Source organism: Oncorhynchus keta, chromosome 15, assembly GCF_023373465.1.
Source record: "Oncorhynchus keta strain PuntledgeMale-10-30-2019 chromosome 15, Oket_V2, whole genome shotgun sequence".
Lineage (NCBI taxonomy): Eukaryota > Metazoa > Chordata > Actinopteri > Salmoniformes > Salmonidae > Oncorhynchus > Oncorhynchus keta.
Genome location: NC_068435.1, coordinates 27,886,351 through 27,905,021, shown reverse-complemented (window position 1 = coordinate 27,905,021; position 18,671 = coordinate 27,886,351). Strand labels below are relative to the sequence as shown.

Here is an 18,671-nt window from a genome sequence, read left to right as displayed (position 1 = left end):
GTTACTCCAAGCAGTTTAGTTACCTTAACTTGCTCAATATCCACCTTATTCATCACAAAAAAGGTTTAGTGAATGATTTGTGCCAAATACAATGCTTTTTGTTTTGAAATATTTAGGACTAACTTATTCCTTGGCTTTACTCAAAGCCAGTGGCATGTCGTTAGTAAAGATTTTAAAAAGTAAGAGGCCTAGACAGCTACCCTGGGGACTTCCTATTTCTACCTGGATTATGTTGGATAGGCTTCCATTAAAGAACACCCTATATATTCTGTTAGACAGGTAACTCTTTATCCACAATATTGCAAGGGGTGTAAAGCCATAACACCATACGTTTTTCCAGCAGCAGACTATGATCAATAATGTCAAACTCCACACTGAAATCTAACAAAACAGCCCCCACAATCTTTTTATCATCATCAGTCATTTGTGTAAGTGCTTGTTGAATGTCCTTCCTTATAAGCATGCTAAAAATATTTTGGCAATTTCTTTACTGTAAAGTAGCATTGTATTTGGTCAAACACAATTTTCTCCAAAAGTTTACTGAGGGTTGGTAACAGGCTGATTGGTCGGCTATTTGACCCAGCAAATCGTGCTTTACTATTCTTAGGTAGCAGAATGACTTTTGCTTCCCTCCAGGCCTGAGGGCACACACTTTCTAGTAGGCTTAAATTGAATATATGGAAAATAGGAGTGGCAATATCGTCCGCTATTATCCTCTTTTTTATCCAAGTTGTCAGACCTCGGTGGCTTGTCATTGTTGATAGACAGCAATACTTTTTTCACCTCTTCCTCACTCAGTATCCGGAATTCAAAATTACTACTCTTGTCTTTCATATTTGGTAAGATAGACTTGCATGTGTGGTGTGAGCGTTTGTTGATGGCATGTCATGGCTAAGTTTGCTAATCTTCCCAATAAAAAATCATTAAAGTAGTTGGCAGTATCAGTGGATTTTATGATGAATGAGTCATCTGAATCAATGAATGATGGAAGGGAGCTTTTTACTATCATTCTTTATGTCGTTCTACTTTGTTTCATAGTGTAGTTTCTTCTTCTTTTTATTCAGTTTTAGTCACATGATTTTTAAATTTGTCAATCGGTTGTGCAGCCAAACTTATTTGCCATTTCTTTTGCCTCGTCCCTCTCAACCATACAATTTTTCAACTCCTCATCAATCGATACAGTCATTTCCTTAATGGGTGCATGCTTATTATTAACTGGGATAAGCCATTTCATAAATGTGTCAAGTTTGGCGTCTGGTTGCTTCTCAAATGACGGACCAACAAATATTCTTTACATCAACATAGGAATCACTACAAACTTGTAGTTTCCTTATCATAATGAGAAGAGTCTGTAGTTATGAATAAAACATATATCTTGACTCACCTACTATACTGTAAGTACATTATGCTCAAATACGCTTATCTTTTCTGTCCATAATTATTCTTGTGATCTTGGCCCAGGGCCCAAGAGGACCAAAGGGTGACATTGGGCTTCCTGGTCTTCACGGTCCACCAGGAATGAAGGTAAGCTCAGAGGAAGCTCTTGTCTTTAGTGTTAACTGCCCTTGCATGCTAGGGCATTTATATTCTCTAGACCTTATATCAGATAGGTAGGATTTTTATAACCTAACCAAGACCTGGTGATCATGTCTTTGTGTCTTCTATGTCTTTCCTCATCATAGGGTGCGAAGGGGGATTCTGGTGTCACGATCGCTGCCGACGGCACTGTGTTGACAGGTGTCAGGGGCCCTCAGGGACCAAAAGGAATAAAGGTGACGTCTCTTTATACCTCTAGGGTCAACAGACATTTTATGGTAGTGGTTGTCTGATGATAAGCATTCTGACCTTGTATGGGTGCTGTTTACAGGGTGAGCGTGGGTTCCCTGGAGTTGCTGGTATCATGGTGAGTGAATGAAGACTTGTTAAATCAATGCTCTGTTACATTGGTCTTAGCTATAGACGTTGGAAACAACTGTAAACATATAAGGCCGGCATCCCGGACAGAGATTAAGCCTAGTCCTGGACTAAAAAGTACCTTTGATGAAGAATTTCCATTGAGCATGCTTTTTAGTCCAGGAATAGGCTTAATCTGTGTCTGGGAAACTGGTCCCTACTGTCTACTGAGTGAAAATGTTATGAAAAAAATACCATGTTTTCTTTTTAAGGGACCAATCGGACCAACCGGACAAAAAGGAGAATACGGGTTCCCTGGTCGACCAGTTAGTGTTTTTAGTCACTACTCTTCTGTCACTACTGTTTTAATTTGTTTGGTTATTATATGATCGTTTCATCCGTCACTGTAATCTGCGCTATGTAAGTGTTTACCTTTTTCTTCTGTAGGGACGACCTGGAATGGCAGGGAAGAAGGGAGACAAGGGTGATGCCATTGGTCAACCAGTAAGAATCGCCATCTTTGAACGTGATTTTATGGGATTACAGTACAATCAACTAACTAACTAATAGAAAAGTGAGGTGTCATTGACTGTGATTTATTGATCGATGTAATTGTGTTTAGGGACTTCCTGGTCCTCCTGGCCCTCCCGGTCCCCCAGGACCAGTAATAGGACTCAATGGAGTAAGTACAGTATGCCTGTATACTGTAAGTAAGAATTGATGTGTTGATGTCATTGCTGTTTCTCTACTATTATTAGAATGCATTGTGGATGGGAATGGACATTTGATTTTAGTAGCAATGTTATACAGTAGCAACGAGACCCACTGGAGACAAACAAAACAGAGCAACAAATGAACGGCCATTTGTCTCCAGTGGTGGTGTAATGTCAACACATGAAGTACTCGCTTTCATTGGATATCCAGATGCTGTCAATTATGTCGCCATCAATACTAGCCTGATGTAATAATTTCCCTCTGAATCTTAAAGACAGTTTTTCCGGTCCGTCCCCGACCGTTCTGCAAAACACCAGTAAGTTTGTGTTTGAGCACCTTTAAGGCCCTTTGGGTGGGGCGGCGCATGTAAGTCCGTGGGCTCTTACCTCTAACAGGCAGTCCCTCCATCTCCTCTCCTCCTGTCTGCAGCTGTGCTGTGTCTCCCTCCGCGTTTCTTGGGTTTGTGGTGGTCCTCACAACAGCATAAAGCTGGCTCCTGCTCTTCCGCAGGTCATAAGGTCATATGTGACATCATACAGTCCCATTATATGTGACTGGAACATCTCAACCACACTGAATAGTCACATTGACTTCAATACCTACATTTCTGAATTGATGAATTCAAACTCTTTTGAATGTTCAGCCTGCTTTATGCTGACAGTGTAAAAGTCCAGTAGAAATGTAAAGAGCTTTTTTCCCTCGAGTGATCTGGTTCCTTTATTAACCCTGGGCATGTTGCTGTTGCATGTGTTTTTATCTGTTGGGTTTTCAGCTTCAGAGCGCTAAGAGGTTAATCATCAAATCAAGCTTTGTTTATACAGCACATGTCATGCAACACAATGTGCGTTACAGGACAAAAACAACAAACATAAGATAAAAAAACGAAAGAATGACACAAACTGAACCACTAAAAAGCATCCTAAGGAAAAGCAAAGCTAAAAAGATGTGTTTAAGATCTATTTTAAATTTGTCCACAGTTTCGTCCCCCCTCAGATTCTCTGGCAGGCTATTCCAGGCTGGGGACATAATAACTAAATGCTGCCTCTCCATGCCTCTTGGTTCTAGGCTTTGGGATAGTTAAGTGCCAGAGGACCTAAGGGACCTACTAGGTACATACCTTAAACACATGTCTGACATGCATTGGGGTGCACTATTGTGGATTGACTTATAAAACAATAGAAGAATCGTAAAATGAATTTAAAAACTCACAGGCAGAAGACTCTCCGTCTTCTAACTTCTCTGCAGTTCAAGGTGGCCAAAATAAGAACATTCAACTGAGGTCCTTACTACCTCTCGCCCTCCTTGTCCTCATTATATGTTTAACTGGTGTGTGCAAGGCTGGCAGGGATGTTTTAACACCTAAATGAATCTTCATGTCTCCATTTTAATTTCCCAACGTTTTTGACTGAACAGAAACATCTTTACTTGTTGTCTGTATAGGATGTACAGCTGTTTTGTTAGTGATTATTTTGGGGGAATTATGTGGAACTGGTTTTGGGTGTAATTTTATATTAGCCATATTGTTTGTGACATCTTTCCACAACAAGTTTGATCCACAATAACAGTACAATAAGCATACAATCTTGTGTTTTAGGTGAATGGCAGCAGGGGATCATCACAAGGTAAGTCATCAATGAATCACACTGACAATATCGGATCACCTATCCAGCCTATGGAGCAGGGTTTACATTTTTATAGATGATCTCAGTTGTCTCATACACCTGTACTGTATTTCTGTAAAGGTAGCAGGAGAGGAAACAGAGGTGCTAAAGGAGAAAAGGGGGAGGTTGGACTGCCTGGAACACCTGGAGAACCAGGTATGTATGTGCAGCCAAGGGTGCAGTTTATCCTCCATTTAACTTGTTTATTGGCAATTAGCGCACTTAATTATAACAGAAACTGTATGCATGAGCGTCTTCAGACATATGTTTGCAACAGACGACAATTAACTAAGATGTCTTCTCCCTCCTCAGATGGTGTTCTTCCCGAAGGCTTTGTGGTGAGTCTTTTTCCTTAAGTTGTCTAAGGAACATTTACCGGTTCAACTCTCAAATACTGCATAAGTAGTGGAAATGTATGTTATGTAAAACTCTTATGCATGTCATAGGGCGGCAGGTAGGCTAATGGTTAAGAACGTTGGGCAGTAACCGAAAGGTTGCTAGTGCAAATCCCAGAGCCAACTAGGTCAAGAAATCTGTTGATGTTCCCTTGATTGCTTCTGCAAGTCGCTGTGGATAATGACTCAAATGTACATGTAATAGACTGATTCAGCCAAACTGTGTGTTCCACAGGGAGAAAAAGGGGACGTGGGCTATGAAGGAATGAAAGGAGAGAAGGGTGACGCTGGGTTGCCTGGCCCACCAGGTCTTCCTGGGAGATCAGGCCTTGTGGTGAGTAATTCCAGGCTCCAAATACTCAACAAAGTACAGTATACATTATACATTTACCTTGTATACATTTACCTTGACTAAAAACTGTAGTCAAGCTAAATAGAAAATATACTTATTTCCATACATGATAAAGCTTTTACTTTTGTATGTTACATTTGGAAATATGACAGTAAATATGACAGTGTCTTTGGCCATTTTGTATATGATTTATATATAGGGTCCAAAAGGTGAATCGATTGTTGGCGCCCCTGGTCATCCTGGAGCTCCTGGTGAACCAGGAGTTCCTGGCATTGGACGACCAGGCACTCGGGGGCCCCCTGGCCCAACTGGACCCCCTGGACCACCCCCTGTCTATGCCTCAGGTAGCTGTGCACTGTGTGCTCGCTAAAATACAACATCTTAAACTAAGCCTTTCTGTCATGCTTTAGTTTAGGGTGAGTTCCAAGTTCATGTATTTAATAAAATACACAAATGTATGTTTAGTAGACCTACAGTACACTGATATACTTTTGTATGACTGTTCTATTTTTCAGCTGTGAGTATTCCTGGCCCACCTGGGCCTCCTGGTCCTCCTGGGATTACTGGCTATGAAAATCTGGTAAGACAACCAGTAGGGTACTTACTTCCTTATATACTCACCAAGTCAACATAGGTAAACATACACGGAAATGTGTGTATGTGTTTTTGTGTACCTACTTGTGTGTGAGTTTGCGTGTGCACTATACAGTTCTCACATTGCCACCATGGATTTATCTGTTGTCTATGATTCAGTGTGAACTTCCTCTCTTCTCACCCCAGGTGACCACATACAGGAACACCATCACTCTGATGAGGGAGAGCCACCGTGCTGCAGAGGGATCCATGGCCTATGTCTCAGACAAGGGAGAACTCTACGTTAGAGCCAGAGATGGCTGGCACAAGGTTCAGGTACTCTATGCCGTTACAGTCCCACAATCCCACAGTTATGTCTTCAGTTACTTAAAAGCCTTTGGCATAGAAAATGAGATGTTGCCTGTGCTTATTCAGTGATGAGTGTCCTGTCTCTCCAGCTTGGTGAGCTGATCCCTGTCCCAGCAGAGACCCCATCCTCCGCATTGTCCCAGGCCCTGAGCAGACCAGATCACAGCAGACCACACAGGCAGGTACTGTGGCAACAGTAACACAGCACCCACTGTTGTTACACTGCACACTGCATCTGGGGCGTGCTTATATTTGTCCTGCTACACACAAGTGCGTAATGGAAATGTTTTTTTTTTTTGCATATCCAAACAGCGTCCCTGGAGCAATTAGGGTTAAGTGCCTTGCTCAAGGGCACAACAACAGACGTGTCACCTTCTCGGCTCTGGTATTCAAACCAGTGACCTTTTGGTTACTGGCCCAGCGCTCTAACCTAGGTGCTACCTGCCACTCTTCAGTCTATGATAAATGTTTTATTTAGGATTTCTTTACTCACGGCGTGTCAATCTTTACTTGTGTCTCTGCTTTTTTAGGAACTAGTTGGAACTAGCTACATGCCCAACTATAATGTCCTACCTCATACAGTTCACTCAGTACCGGGGGTAAGACTTCATTTTCATATACAATATGCTATGGGTTTATACCTCTGTTGCACATTGTTTACCATGGACTTGCTTAATTAACCTGTCTAGGACACAGGTTCCGCTAACGGGAACCCCCCCCCCCAACATTCAGCTGAAAAGACAGCGCGGGAAATAAAATAAATTATGTTAGATCACCACCAAATCCACAAAACAAACACACAGCCATTTTTCCCAGCCAAAGATAGTCACAAAAGCAGAATTAGAGATAAAATGAATCAGCAACCTTTGATAATCTTCATCAGATGACACTCATATGACATCATGTTACACAATACATTTATGTTTTGTTTGATAATATGCATATTTATATCCACAAATCTCGGTTTACATTGGCGCCATGTTCAGAAATGCCTCCAAAATATCCGGAGTAATTACAGAGAGCTACGTCAGATAACAGAAATACTCATCATAAACTTTGACGGAAGATACATGCTTTACATATAATTAAAGATACACTCGTTCTTAATGCAACCGCTGTGTCAGATTTTTTTTAAACGTTAAAAGCATACCATGCAATAATCTGAGACGGCGCTCAGCCATGTTGGAGTCAACAGAAATACGAAATTACATCATAAATATTCCCTTACCTTTGATGATTTTTCATCAGAATGCAGTGCAAGGAATCCTAGTTCCGCAATAAATCGTTGTTTTCTTCCATAATGTCCATTACTAGTGTCCAATTAGCTACTTTTGCTAGCACGTTTAGTTCACATGTCCAAAAGCTGGCGCTGGTCCAGGCGAACTCGGACGAAAACTTCAAAAAGTTATATTCCAGGTCGAATAAACTGGTCAAACTAAGTAGAGAATCAATCTTCAGGATGCTATTACCATATATATCCAATAACGTTCCAACCGGAGCATTCGTTTTGTCTACAGAGTAATGGAACGCAAGGTGATATAATGACTACGGTGCGTAACCAGGAACTGGCATTCTGCCAGACCAGTGACTCAAACAGCTGCCATCCGGTCCCACATCACACTAGAGGCTTCATTCCACGTTCTACTGACTGTTGACATCTAGTGGAAGGCGTAGGAAGTGCGAACAGATCCATATCTTATTTGGATGTGAATAGGCGATGAGTTGAACATCAACCAACCCCAGAATTTCAACTTCCTGTTTGGAAGTTTGCCTGCCCTATGAATTATGTTATACCCACAGACATAATTCAAACAGTTTTAGAAACTTCAGAGTATTTTCTATCCAATAGTAATAATAATATGCATATATTAGCATCTTGGACAGAGTAGGAGGCAGTTCACTATGGGCATGCAATTCATCAAAAGTGAAAATGCTGCCCCCTATCCCTAAAAGGTTTTAAGCTGTGTTGTCTAAGTCCATTGACTTTTTTCTTCTTCAGCTGCACTTGGTGGCCCTAAACGCTCCGTTCTCTGGGGACATGCATGGCATCCGGGGGGCAGATTTCCAGTGCTACCAGCAGGCCCGCACCATGGGCCTCACCGCTACCTACAGAGCCTTCATGTCCTCACACCTCCAGGACCTGGCAACCATCGTCAAGAAGGGAGATCGCTACAGCATGCCCGTCATCAACCTCAAGGTACAGTTGTTCTCTCTTATGACAACTAAAACACAAACAATGGACTGATAGGTCCTTCGTTTTTTGGTTATGATGTGGTAAGACAGTTGTACTAAACTCATTAAGGTATAGTCATATTTTTCTAAATGAAATATTTCCTTCATTGAAACTACAGGAAGTGTGTGACTGTAAATGTGCCTTTAATCGTATATTTTCCACAGGGAGAGGTGCTCTATGGCAGCTGGATGAACATCTTCTCTGGGAATGGAGGTGTGTTGGACCCATCAATCCCCATCTACTCCTTTGACGGACGGAACGTCATGACGGACCCCACTTGGTTAGTGACCAGCTTTGGCTGACCCATTAAAAGACATACAACATAGTTGAACCCTGGTTTAAGTCACTCTGGAAACAAGTGTCTCTAAATGTAAAATGTCAAAGGTCTGTGTTTAACTCTCTGTGTGTGTTGTCTGTGAACGCAGGCCTCAGAAGCTGGTGTGGCATGGCTCCAGCACGGTGGGAATCCGTATGACCACTAACTACTGTGAGGCGTGGCGGGCAGGTGACATGGCAGTGACGGGCCAGGCCTCTCTCCTCCAAACAGGCAGACTGCTGGGCCAACACACCCGCAGCTGCTCCAACCGCTTCGTAGTGCTGTGTATCGAGAACAGCTACACTGACCACAGAAGGTCTAATTAACCTCAACATACACATCTAGTATACACACTCTCTCTCATACACACACAAAACTAGATCTCATTCATGTTTTCATGAAGAGCATGTAAAACTAAGCTATTGACACATGTTCAAGCAAATCCAGTACACACAAACAAACACACACCTCTCATTGACAGCAAACATCCATGTGGACCACACAATAAACTAACTCCCTCCCTACACACACACACACACACACACACACACACACACACACACACACACACACACACACACACACACACACACACACACACACACACACACACACACACACACACACACACACACACACACACACACACACGTCTCCTATTAACAAAGAGCAGTTATGTGCTGGACCACAAGAGGCACTTTTACACTATTTCATACTGACCACAGATGAAACTCCCCACTTCATTAACCTCTCATTATTAACCTTCCATCAACACAGCATCACCGCTTTGCACTTGTCCCTAATCTAAGTTTTCCTGTCCCTTTAAGAAAAGTGTAAATATAATGTAAATTGCTTCCTGTCAAAAGCACTGCATAACTCCAATTCACTTTGTGTTTAAATTGACTGAATAAGGAATGCCAAAGATCTGGTAATCAGCAACCAACCGACTAACACACTGTTTCTGCTGAAGTAATCATTAACACATTTTTTTTGTTGGTTTGCTCAATTTAGTCTTATTCTTAAGTGCCCAGTAGAGTAGTTTGCATAGAGGCAACAACAGTTCTAACCTTTTGTGGATTACTGTATCAGTCCTCAAAACAATGTGATGATATGATGAAATTAGGACAACTGGTCTTTTCTGTTTTTCTGTGATATAAATGTATAATAAAATACTTGGATGTTTTCAGACAAGGGACCTTTTTTTCCTCTTTAGGCCTTGAAGTCATTTCGATGCACTGTGAGTTGATTTGAATAGTTTGGGATGTTTCCATAGCCATGAAGGCTTTTTGTCTGTGAAAATTGTTAAGGGTTTTTCTGTTGCGAGTGATAACTTTTACTTAATATTTAAGTTTAATTCTATGTTTTACAATTTTTATTTATACTGTAACAGCACATCATCTTAAATCTAGCAAAACATAGCTTCACATTCAAATGAAATGAAATTGAAACACTACACGTGCTATCTAACCTGAAAGTTATTTTTGTACGGTATTCTACTAATTGACTAACTGTAGATGTACTTTCAACAAATATATAATCAAGAGCTAGATATTTTAATGGCTGGGGAAATGATAGGAACAGTATCAACTCTAGAGCGCAAAGTATTTTTATATGTTGATTAATTTCACAGACGTGATAGGTTATATTTTTACAGTCAGGAAGATTGTCTTTTTTAAATTGGAAAGAAAATGTTTGACTGTCATTCAGAGAAATACAATGTTTGACTGTTGCTCAGTGAATAAATGTTTTTTTTTTAAGACTCTGTTATTAATGTCATGTGTAGTTCTGCAACACACAATCAATGTTGATTTTATCTTGAAGGTAAATAAACGCAGTTACACCAAATGGGCACTAGGTGGTAGCAAACCATGTCACTAACGATTATTCTGTTGAAAGTGGGCCTAGGACGTCTACATCATTAAGAATAAAAAACCTCGGCATAATTTGATGAGTGTTCATACAGCTTCTTAATTATGGTTGGGGACATTTGAGAAATATTTCTGGTTTGTTATCAAATCTGTCTCTCTGGATTACTCTGACTAGGTGTTTCTTACAGTGTATCTGCAATGATTACAACTCTTCCGTGTTTCTCCTTGAAATTATTAATCGACCGAAGTCATTTTAATCATATTGAATTTAATTATCTTTTGTAAACAAGATTCTCTGAATGTTTCATTGTTTCCCTGAATCTAAAACCTAGATGTTTGCAGTACACAGTGCTGCTTTGTACAAACATCATTGTCCTCCAGACAAAGCAGCAGTTCTGTGAGACCGTTTATGAAGGACATGATGCACTTTTGAGCTGAAAATAAAATCTATTAAATGAAAATAAAGGTTTATGTTCATACGGAAAGAGTGAAGGGCAATATAAAACTTACAGTAACATCCCCCTCAAGTTGGATCCCCCTCAAGTTGGATCTTTCATTATTACTGCATTGTCGGAACTAGAAGCACAAGCATTTCGCTACACTCGCATTAACATCTGCTAACCATGTGTATGTGACAAATAAAATTTGATTTGATGTCAGGTTCAATAAGTGCATTGGCTTGTAGTCATAGGGGGAGCTTACGTTATTTCACCTGTGACAAAGGAGGCCAGTTTCATGCAGCACGGCAGTGTGTTTGTTGTTTTCTTCATCATTACAGGCCTCTCTCAGGTTGTTAATGGGATGTTCACGTCTTGTCCCTACAGGTAGATCCAGAGTCCTGTGTTCATGACCATCTGCCCTCACTGTGCTCTGTGTCATTACAGAACCTGTGTGTGTGTGTGTGTGTGTGTGTGGAGACAATTTATACTCCCACCTGTCACCTGCCCTTGTGTTACTTTGCACCCTGCCACCCAAGACACCTGTCCAAGGCACTGACAAACTACAACAAACAACAGGGGATAATGTGCTCTCCCTGTACACTATCTACCGTACCACCAGTCTTCTCATTATCAAAGCAGAGCACAACCCAGCTCAGTCTCCTACATAAATGCATGACGGAGAAACTAGTTATTCTATCACCCCCCCTAACCATAACATTCACCTTTTTATCCTGTAACTCTGTTGGTGGGATGAAAGTAAGCCAGGTTATGGTTCTCAAATTCAGTGTTATTGATGAAGTGGTGCTAATTTAAATCTTGAATGAATGGAAGACCGTGAATGGATTTAAACTTAGAAAGCCTAGTGACTCCAAATAGTGACGTGCTGTTTGTTTGCACCTCCCCAGCAAGGTCTGTTTTTCTGTCACGCTAAAGGCTGTTTACTCAGCAGTCAAACAAACAGAAAACTGTGTTGGTCAACTAAAAAGGGCAGCATTCCACATTGATCCCCCTGTGTTTGGGGTGGGTGGGCCTGGGGGGAATTTGGTGCATTGCGTCCAGTGTATGCTGGACCGCCAGGACAAGGCCTGTTGGTAAATAGACCAGATACTAGAGAGAATGTCCTGTCATCAATTTCTTCTGCCACTGGCCCAGAGAAGGGTGTAGAGGGGGGCAGAAGGGGACTGGGTCAGATACTAGTTGTGTATGTGGATCCATACAACCAGTGGTAGGAGTGAATGGGAGAAAGCTTAATACCGTTTCGAAGTCTTGAAGTTGTTGACATAAATGATATGTATGCTGCGTATTCATAGGCTACATGTTTAGATAGATTTATATAATACATATTCAAGCTGATCTGATTAATAGGCTACCAATGGGCTAGGGGTTTTAATGTCATCAATGTGACTGGATAATTATACATAATCTTTCTATAGGAATAGGCTACTCATTATTACAATTATTTAGACTAATGGATATGTTGGGGTTGGGCATCGATGCCTGACATGTAAATAGCAGTGGATGGATAGGCATGCGTTGTACGTGGCTACAAAATGGAATCAAATCAGGGTGGGTAACGAGAGTGGGGTTAGGGGTGTCCCATGTGGGCGGGGTATTTTCGCGTTGTTGGCCAATCACACATTTCTTTTTTCTCCAAGCAAAGACTACAGAAGTTGAGTGCGAGAAATTGCCGATTGACCAACAGCAAGTCCAGTGTAATTCTGTGCGACAATGGATACAATGCGCTCTTATTTAACATGTTGGGTCCTGTTTCTTGGAGCGGGAGTTCAGATATCCATCGGTAAGTGATTCGGTGACTGCCTTATATGGCTTTAGATACAGAATTGTGATTCTCAAGTTACATTTTCACACTTGTTTTTTTGTTTTCAAGAATAGTGTTTTCAAAGATGGCGCAGGTCAGGGGTATGCGAGCTGTCAGGAATGTTTATTGTTAAGCGTATGGCCAAACGAGAGGGGGAGCGAGAATAAAAAGTCACACGAAAATGGCCTCAGTTAGCCGGTAGTTTAGGACTTAGGCGGTGCCATGGTCAGACATTTATGTCCCGTTGTGTTGAAGTGGTTCATAGCCTATATTGTCGAGCAAAAGAGAGAAACTCGACAATTGATCTTTCGGTAGCCTACTTTGTCAAAAAAAAAAATTTGCACGGCGCGCGGTAAATTCATTTTGTCCAGAATAATTGTTTATCGTGGCTTTCTTGTGTTTTGAGTCGGGGGACAAGCAAAGCTGTAAACGTGGCAGTTTTATATTTGCTACAATGTGATACAAGTGCTAGATCATTATTATTATTATGAAATAGCGATAACTACAATTGTCGAATAGATAAAGTAGAAGACATTAGTCTGAAGACCACATCATGATCTAAAAGGTCGCTAAATTGCCGATTGAAGCGCATTGATTAGTACTCACGTGTGTAGTGGAAATTAAGATACGCGATTACATTGTTAATTACTGACAACCCAACGACACATTTACCAGATAAACATCGTATGGCCGTTTGATACAGACAATGGCAGCCGTAGTTAGCTATCAATTAAAACAATGTGTTGCTGATAACTGATAAATGAATGATTAGGCTACTAAACATTCAACGCGCGTGCTGATGTATCCGTGAATGCTGGAGTCGCATGCAGCCGACGTTGACATTAACCCGCGAGTTGTCCTAGGCAACATAGTTTATAGTTTCGACAGCTTCTCTGTTGGAGCTCAGAGAGCAAAAATACATTGTAACACAGTATCATTATCGCCATGTCTTATTCGAAAAACGTACAGGGACGGATTTGCGTTTATGAAGGATGGATAGATGTAGCCTAGAGATGAGATGAGTCAAGGTCATAGTTAATGAAGCCACAACGTTTTTAATCCAATTCGAGATGCAGTTTAGATAAAAGGGTAAATCCCATTCAGGGAGCACGCTTCTTGACACAAAGCATCCCATCTGTACGGGGAACGGTGATGCGCTCCATGAGTCCACTCTGATAGGCAGAGCTGAAAGATGCTCATCCACACCCTCATACCTTCAATGTACAGAGCACAGCTTATTCTCCAGCACTAGCATCCCAGTGTAGGATCTCTTGGTATAGATGACTAGAGGAGAGGAAAGCAGAGATATGACGGTGGTCCTTCTGTGGCTCAGTTGGTAGAGCATGGCGCTTGTAACGCCAGGGTAGTGGGTTCGATTCCCGGGACCACCCATACGTAGAATGTATGCACACATGACTGTAAGTCGCTTTGGATAAAAGCGTCAGCTAAATGGCATATATTATTATTATGATCAGAAACATGATCTAGTTTTCTGCTATAATGTCTCATTTCATCTATGTATATCAGTGTACTGTGCAGAGATGTGGATAGGTCTGTGAGTGATATTTTGGAAATGGCATATAGGCTATATGTCATTTCTATAATGTCACTTACAAACCTATAGCCTACCATGGGGAATAAACCCTCAGAGGCATTCCACAATGTGTACAAACACCATTGTCACTTCAGAGTGGTGGGGTTCTGTGAACCAATTGAAAATGTCACATCAAATCATACAGCCAATGTTTAGGTAATTTGTCAACCAATAATTCACGTAAACAAAGTCTTAGAGTGAATGCTTTTTCTCCACATATTGAATAAAAACTCTCGGGCCAGCACTTAAATACACATACAGTGGGGCAAAAAAGTATTTAGTCAGCCACCAATTGTGCAAGTTCTCCCACTTAAAAAGATGAGGCCTGTAATTTTCATCATAGGTACACCTCAACTATGACAGACAAAATGAGAAGAAAATCCAGAAAATCACATTGTAGGATTTTTAATGAATTTATTTGCAAATAATGGTGGAAAATAAGTATTTGGTCACCTACAAACAAGCAAGATTTCTGGCTCTCACAGACCTGTAACTTCTTCTTTAAGAGGCTCCTCTGTCCTCCACTCGTTACCTGTATTAACCTCTTGATCTTAGCCATCCGGATCCGGGATCGTGAATACACCCTCAGGCTCATTACCATAACGCAACGTTAACGATTTCTAAAAATCGCAAATTAAATGAAATAAATATGCCTGCTTAGCCTTTTCTTAACAACACTGTCGTCTCAGATTTTCAAAATATGCTTTTGAACCATAGAAAATCAAGCATTTGTGTAAGAGTATTGATAGCTAGCTTAGCATTTATCGTAGCAATTAGCACGCAACATTTTCACAAAAACCAGAAAAGCAATCAAATAAAATAATTTACCTTTGAAGAACTTTGAATGTTTTCAATGAGGAGACTCTCAGTTACATAGCAGATGTCCAGTTTTTCCTGAAAGATTCTTTGTGTAGGACAAATCGCTCCGTTTTGTACATCACATACCGAAACGAACCGAAAATTCAGTCACCAAAACGTCAAACTTTTTTCCAAATTAACTTCATAATATCGACAGAAACATGGCAAACGTTGTTTGAATCAATCCTCAAGGTGTTTTTTCACATATCTCTTCATTGATATGCTGTTCGTGGAAGCATGCTTTCGTCTCAGAATCCCATGGAAAAATACCAGCAGCTGAGTTTTGCGCACCAATTTCCACGCAGAACACCGTGCGGACACTTGGCAAATGTAGTCTCTTATGGTCAATCTTCCAATGATATGCCTACAAATACGTTACAATGCTGCAGACACCTTGGGGAAACGATAGAAAGGGCAGGCTCATTCCTGTCGCATTCACAGCCATATAAGGAGATAATGAAAAACAGAGCCTCAGAAATCCTGCTCATTTCCTGGTTGCAGTTTCATCTTGGTTTTGCCTTAAGCTTCTGTTCTAGGGCACTCACAGTGAATATCTTTGCAGTTCTGGAAACGTCAGAGTGTTTTCTTTCCAAAGCTATCAATTCCATGCATAGTCGAGCATCTTTTTGTGACAAAATATTGCGTTTAAAACGGGCACGTCTTTTTATCCAATAATGACACAGCGCCCCCCTAGGATGAACTGGATGAACCTGTTTGAACTTGTTATCAGTATAAAAGACACCTGTCTACAACCTCAAACAGTCACACTCCAAACTCTATTATGGCCAAGACCAAAGAGCTGTCAAAGGACACCAGAAACAAAATTGTAGACCTGCACCAGGCTGGGAAGACCGAATCTGCAATAGGTGAGGACTTGTGAGGCGTCTCTCAAACTAGACACTAATGTACTTGTCCTCTTGCTCAGTTGTGTACCGGGGCCTCCCATTCTTTCTATTCTGGTTAAAATCCGTTTGAGCTGTTCTGTGAAGGGAGCAGTCCACAGCGTTGTATGAGATCTTCAGTTTCTTAGCAATTTCTCACATGGAATAGCCTTCATTTCTCAGAACAATAATGGACTGAGTTTCAGGAGAAAGTTCTGTTTCTGGCCATTTTGAGCCTGTAATCAATCCAAAACATGTTGATGCTCCAGGTACTCAACTAATCTAAGGCCAGTTGTATTGCTTCTTTAAATCAGAAAAACGGTTTTCATCTGTGCTAACATAATTGCAAAAGGGTTTTCTAATGATCAATTAGCCTTTTTTTAAATGGATTAGCTAACACAATGTGCCATTGTAACACCGGAGTGATGGTTGTTGATAATGGGCCTCTGTACGCAATGTAGATATTCCATTAAAAAGAATCAGTCGTTTCCAGCTACAATAGTCATTTACAACATTAACACTGTCTACACTGTATTTCTTATCAATATGTTATTTTAATGGACAAAGAAATGCTTTTCTTTCAGAAACAAGAACATTTAAGTGACCCCAATCTTTTGAAAGGTTGTGTGTGTGTGTGTATATATATATATATATATATATATATTGTAGCATAATAGTGAAGACATCACAACTATGAAATAACACATGGAATCATGTAGTAAATAAAAATATAGTTTATATTTTAGATTGTTCAAATTAGCCAACCTTTGCCTTGATGACAGCTTTGCACACTCTTGGCATTCTCTCAAACAGCTTCAAGAGGTCACCTAGCATGCTTTTCCAACTGTCTTGGAGTTCCCACATGCTGAGCTCTTGTTGGTTTCTTTTCCTTCACTCTGCGGTCCAACTCATCCCAAACCATCTCAATTGGGTTGAGGTCAGGTGATTGTGGTGGCCAGGTCATCTGAAGCACTCCATTACTCACCTTCCTGGTCAAATAGCCCTTACACAGCCTGAAGGTGTGTTTTTTGGGTCATTGTTCTGTTGAAAAACAAATGATAGTTCCACTTCCTTTCCTGTGGCGGTCCTCATGAGAACCAGTTTCATCATAGCGCTTGATGGTTTTTGAGACTGCATTTGAAGAAACTTTCAAAGTTCTTGAAGCTTTTCCGTTGACGGACCTTTGTCTTAACTTCTTAAGGTATAGGGGATGCTTGCGTCTCACTTGGCCAAAAGCCAGGGAAAATGCAGCGCGGCAAATTCAAATAAAATGATATAAAAATCAAACTTTCATTAAATCACACATGTAAGATACTAAATTAAAGCTACATTCGTTGTGAATCCAGCCAACATGTCAGATTTTTTAAAAGGCTTTTCGGCGAAAGCATAAGAAGCTATTATCTGATGATAACACAACAGTAAACAAAGAGTAGCATATTTCAACCCTGCGGGTGCTACACAAAACGCAGAAATAAAATATAAAACATGCCTTACCTTTGACAAGCTTCTTTTATTGGCACTCCAATATGTCCCATAAACATCACAATTGGTCCAAAATGTCAATTTATTTGGCGTGTTTGATCCAGAAAAAAAACAGCTTCCAATTTGCGCAACGTCACTACAAAATATCTTAAAAGTTGACTGTAAAATTTGCCAAAACATTTCAAACTACCGTTGTAATACAACTTTAGGTATTTTTAAACGTAAATAATCGATCAAATTGAAGACTGGTTTATCTGTGTTCAATACAGGAAGACAACAAACCAACGCTACTTTTCAAGTCTTGCGCAACTCTCAACAGTGTTACCCAGTCCTAGATGGCCGTACTTCTTCATTGCACAAAGGAATAACCTCTACAAAATTCCAAAGACTGGTGACATCCAAAAATTCTGAACGGTTAGTCCTCGGGGTTTTGCCTGCTACATAAGTTCTGTTATACTCACAGACATGATTCAAACAGTTTTAGAAACTTCAGTGTTTTCTATCCAAATCTACTAATAATATGCATATCTTATATTCTTAGCATGAGTAGCAGGAAGTTGAAATTGGGCATGCTATTTATCCAAAAGTGAAAATGCTGCCCCTATACCTTAAGTTTACTTCTTCACTCACCCATCCCATTAGCGGGATAATTTTCATCAACATCCGCTGAATTGCAGTGCACCAAATTCAAATGAAATGACTAAAAATATTTAATTTTCAGGAAATCACAAGTGCAATATAGCAATACACAGCTTTGCTTGTTGTTAATCCACCTGGCGTGTCAGATTTCAATAAAGCTTTTCGGCGAAAGCATACCAAGCGTTTTATGTAAGAACATCTCTATCAGTAAACAAAATATTACAAACAGCTAGCAGCCAAGTAGATTGGTCATGACAGTCAGAAAAGCAATAAATTAAATTGCTTACCTTTGATCTTCAGATGTTTGCACTCATGACTCCCAGTTACACAATAAATGTTCCTTTTGTTCCATAAAGATTATTTTATATCCAAAACATTCCATTTGTTTGGCGAATTATGTTCAGAAATCCACAAGCTCGAGCGGTCACGACGGGACAGACAAAAATTCCAAATAGTATCCGTAATGGTCATAGAAACATGTCAAGCGTTTTTTATTATCAATCCTCAGGTTGTTTTTACAATATATGTAATCGATAATATGTCAACCGGAATGTAGCTTCTTCCATGGGAGAGAGAGAGAAAAT

At 40.4% G+C, this 18,671-nt stretch overlaps 2 protein-coding genes across 7 annotated transcripts in view; both read left to right on the top strand.

Moving 5' to 3' along the window:
- The window catches only part of LOC118395213 (collagen alpha-1(XVIII) chain-like), a 61,086-nt gene extending 50,823 nt beyond the window's left edge, over positions 1-10,263 (top strand). For 4 of the 5 annotated variants that reach the window (XM_052463805.1, XM_052463802.1, XM_052463804.1 and 1 more), the window contains 19 exons: positions 1,462-1,524; positions 1,683-1,772; positions 1,868-1,903; positions 2,166-2,219; positions 2,341-2,397; positions 2,516-2,575; positions 2,882-2,923; positions 4,202-4,229; positions 4,350-4,424; positions 4,581-4,606; positions 4,899-4,997; positions 5,215-5,359; positions 5,531-5,595; positions 5,796-5,924; positions 6,047-6,139; positions 6,488-6,556; positions 7,957-8,154; positions 8,355-8,470; positions 8,616-10,263. In XM_052463805.1, coding sequence (XP_052319765.1) covers positions 1,462-1,524; positions 1,683-1,772; positions 1,868-1,903; positions 2,166-2,219; positions 2,341-2,397; positions 2,516-2,575; positions 2,882-2,923; positions 4,202-4,229; positions 4,350-4,424; positions 4,581-4,606; positions 4,899-4,997; positions 5,215-5,359; positions 5,531-5,595; positions 5,796-5,924; positions 6,047-6,139; positions 6,488-6,556; positions 7,957-8,154; positions 8,355-8,470; positions 8,616-8,832 — 1,662 coding nt within the window. In that variant the 3' untranslated portion in view covers positions 8,833-10,263. The remainder of the gene's footprint in view (positions 1-1,461; positions 1,525-1,682; positions 1,773-1,867; positions 1,904-2,165; positions 2,220-2,340; positions 2,398-2,515; positions 2,576-2,881; positions 2,924-4,201; positions 4,230-4,349; positions 4,425-4,580; positions 4,607-4,898; positions 4,998-5,214; positions 5,360-5,530; positions 5,596-5,795; positions 5,925-6,046; positions 6,140-6,487; positions 6,557-7,956; positions 8,155-8,354; positions 8,471-8,615) is intronic. The other variant, XM_052463803.1, reaches the window with a different exon arrangement.
- Positions 10,264-12,407: 2,144 nt separating this feature from the next.
- Positions 12,408-18,671, top strand: part of LOC118394719 (TGF-beta receptor type-1) — an 88,762-nt gene continuing 82,498 nt past the window's right edge. The window contains exon 1 of one of the 2 annotated variants that reach the window (XM_052463800.1): positions 12,408-12,612. In XM_052463800.1, the coding sequence (XP_052319760.1) occupies positions 12,543-12,612 (70 nt within the window). In that variant the 5' untranslated portion in view covers positions 12,408-12,542. The remainder of the gene's footprint in view (positions 12,613-18,671) is intronic. The other variant, XM_035788197.2, reaches the window with a different exon arrangement.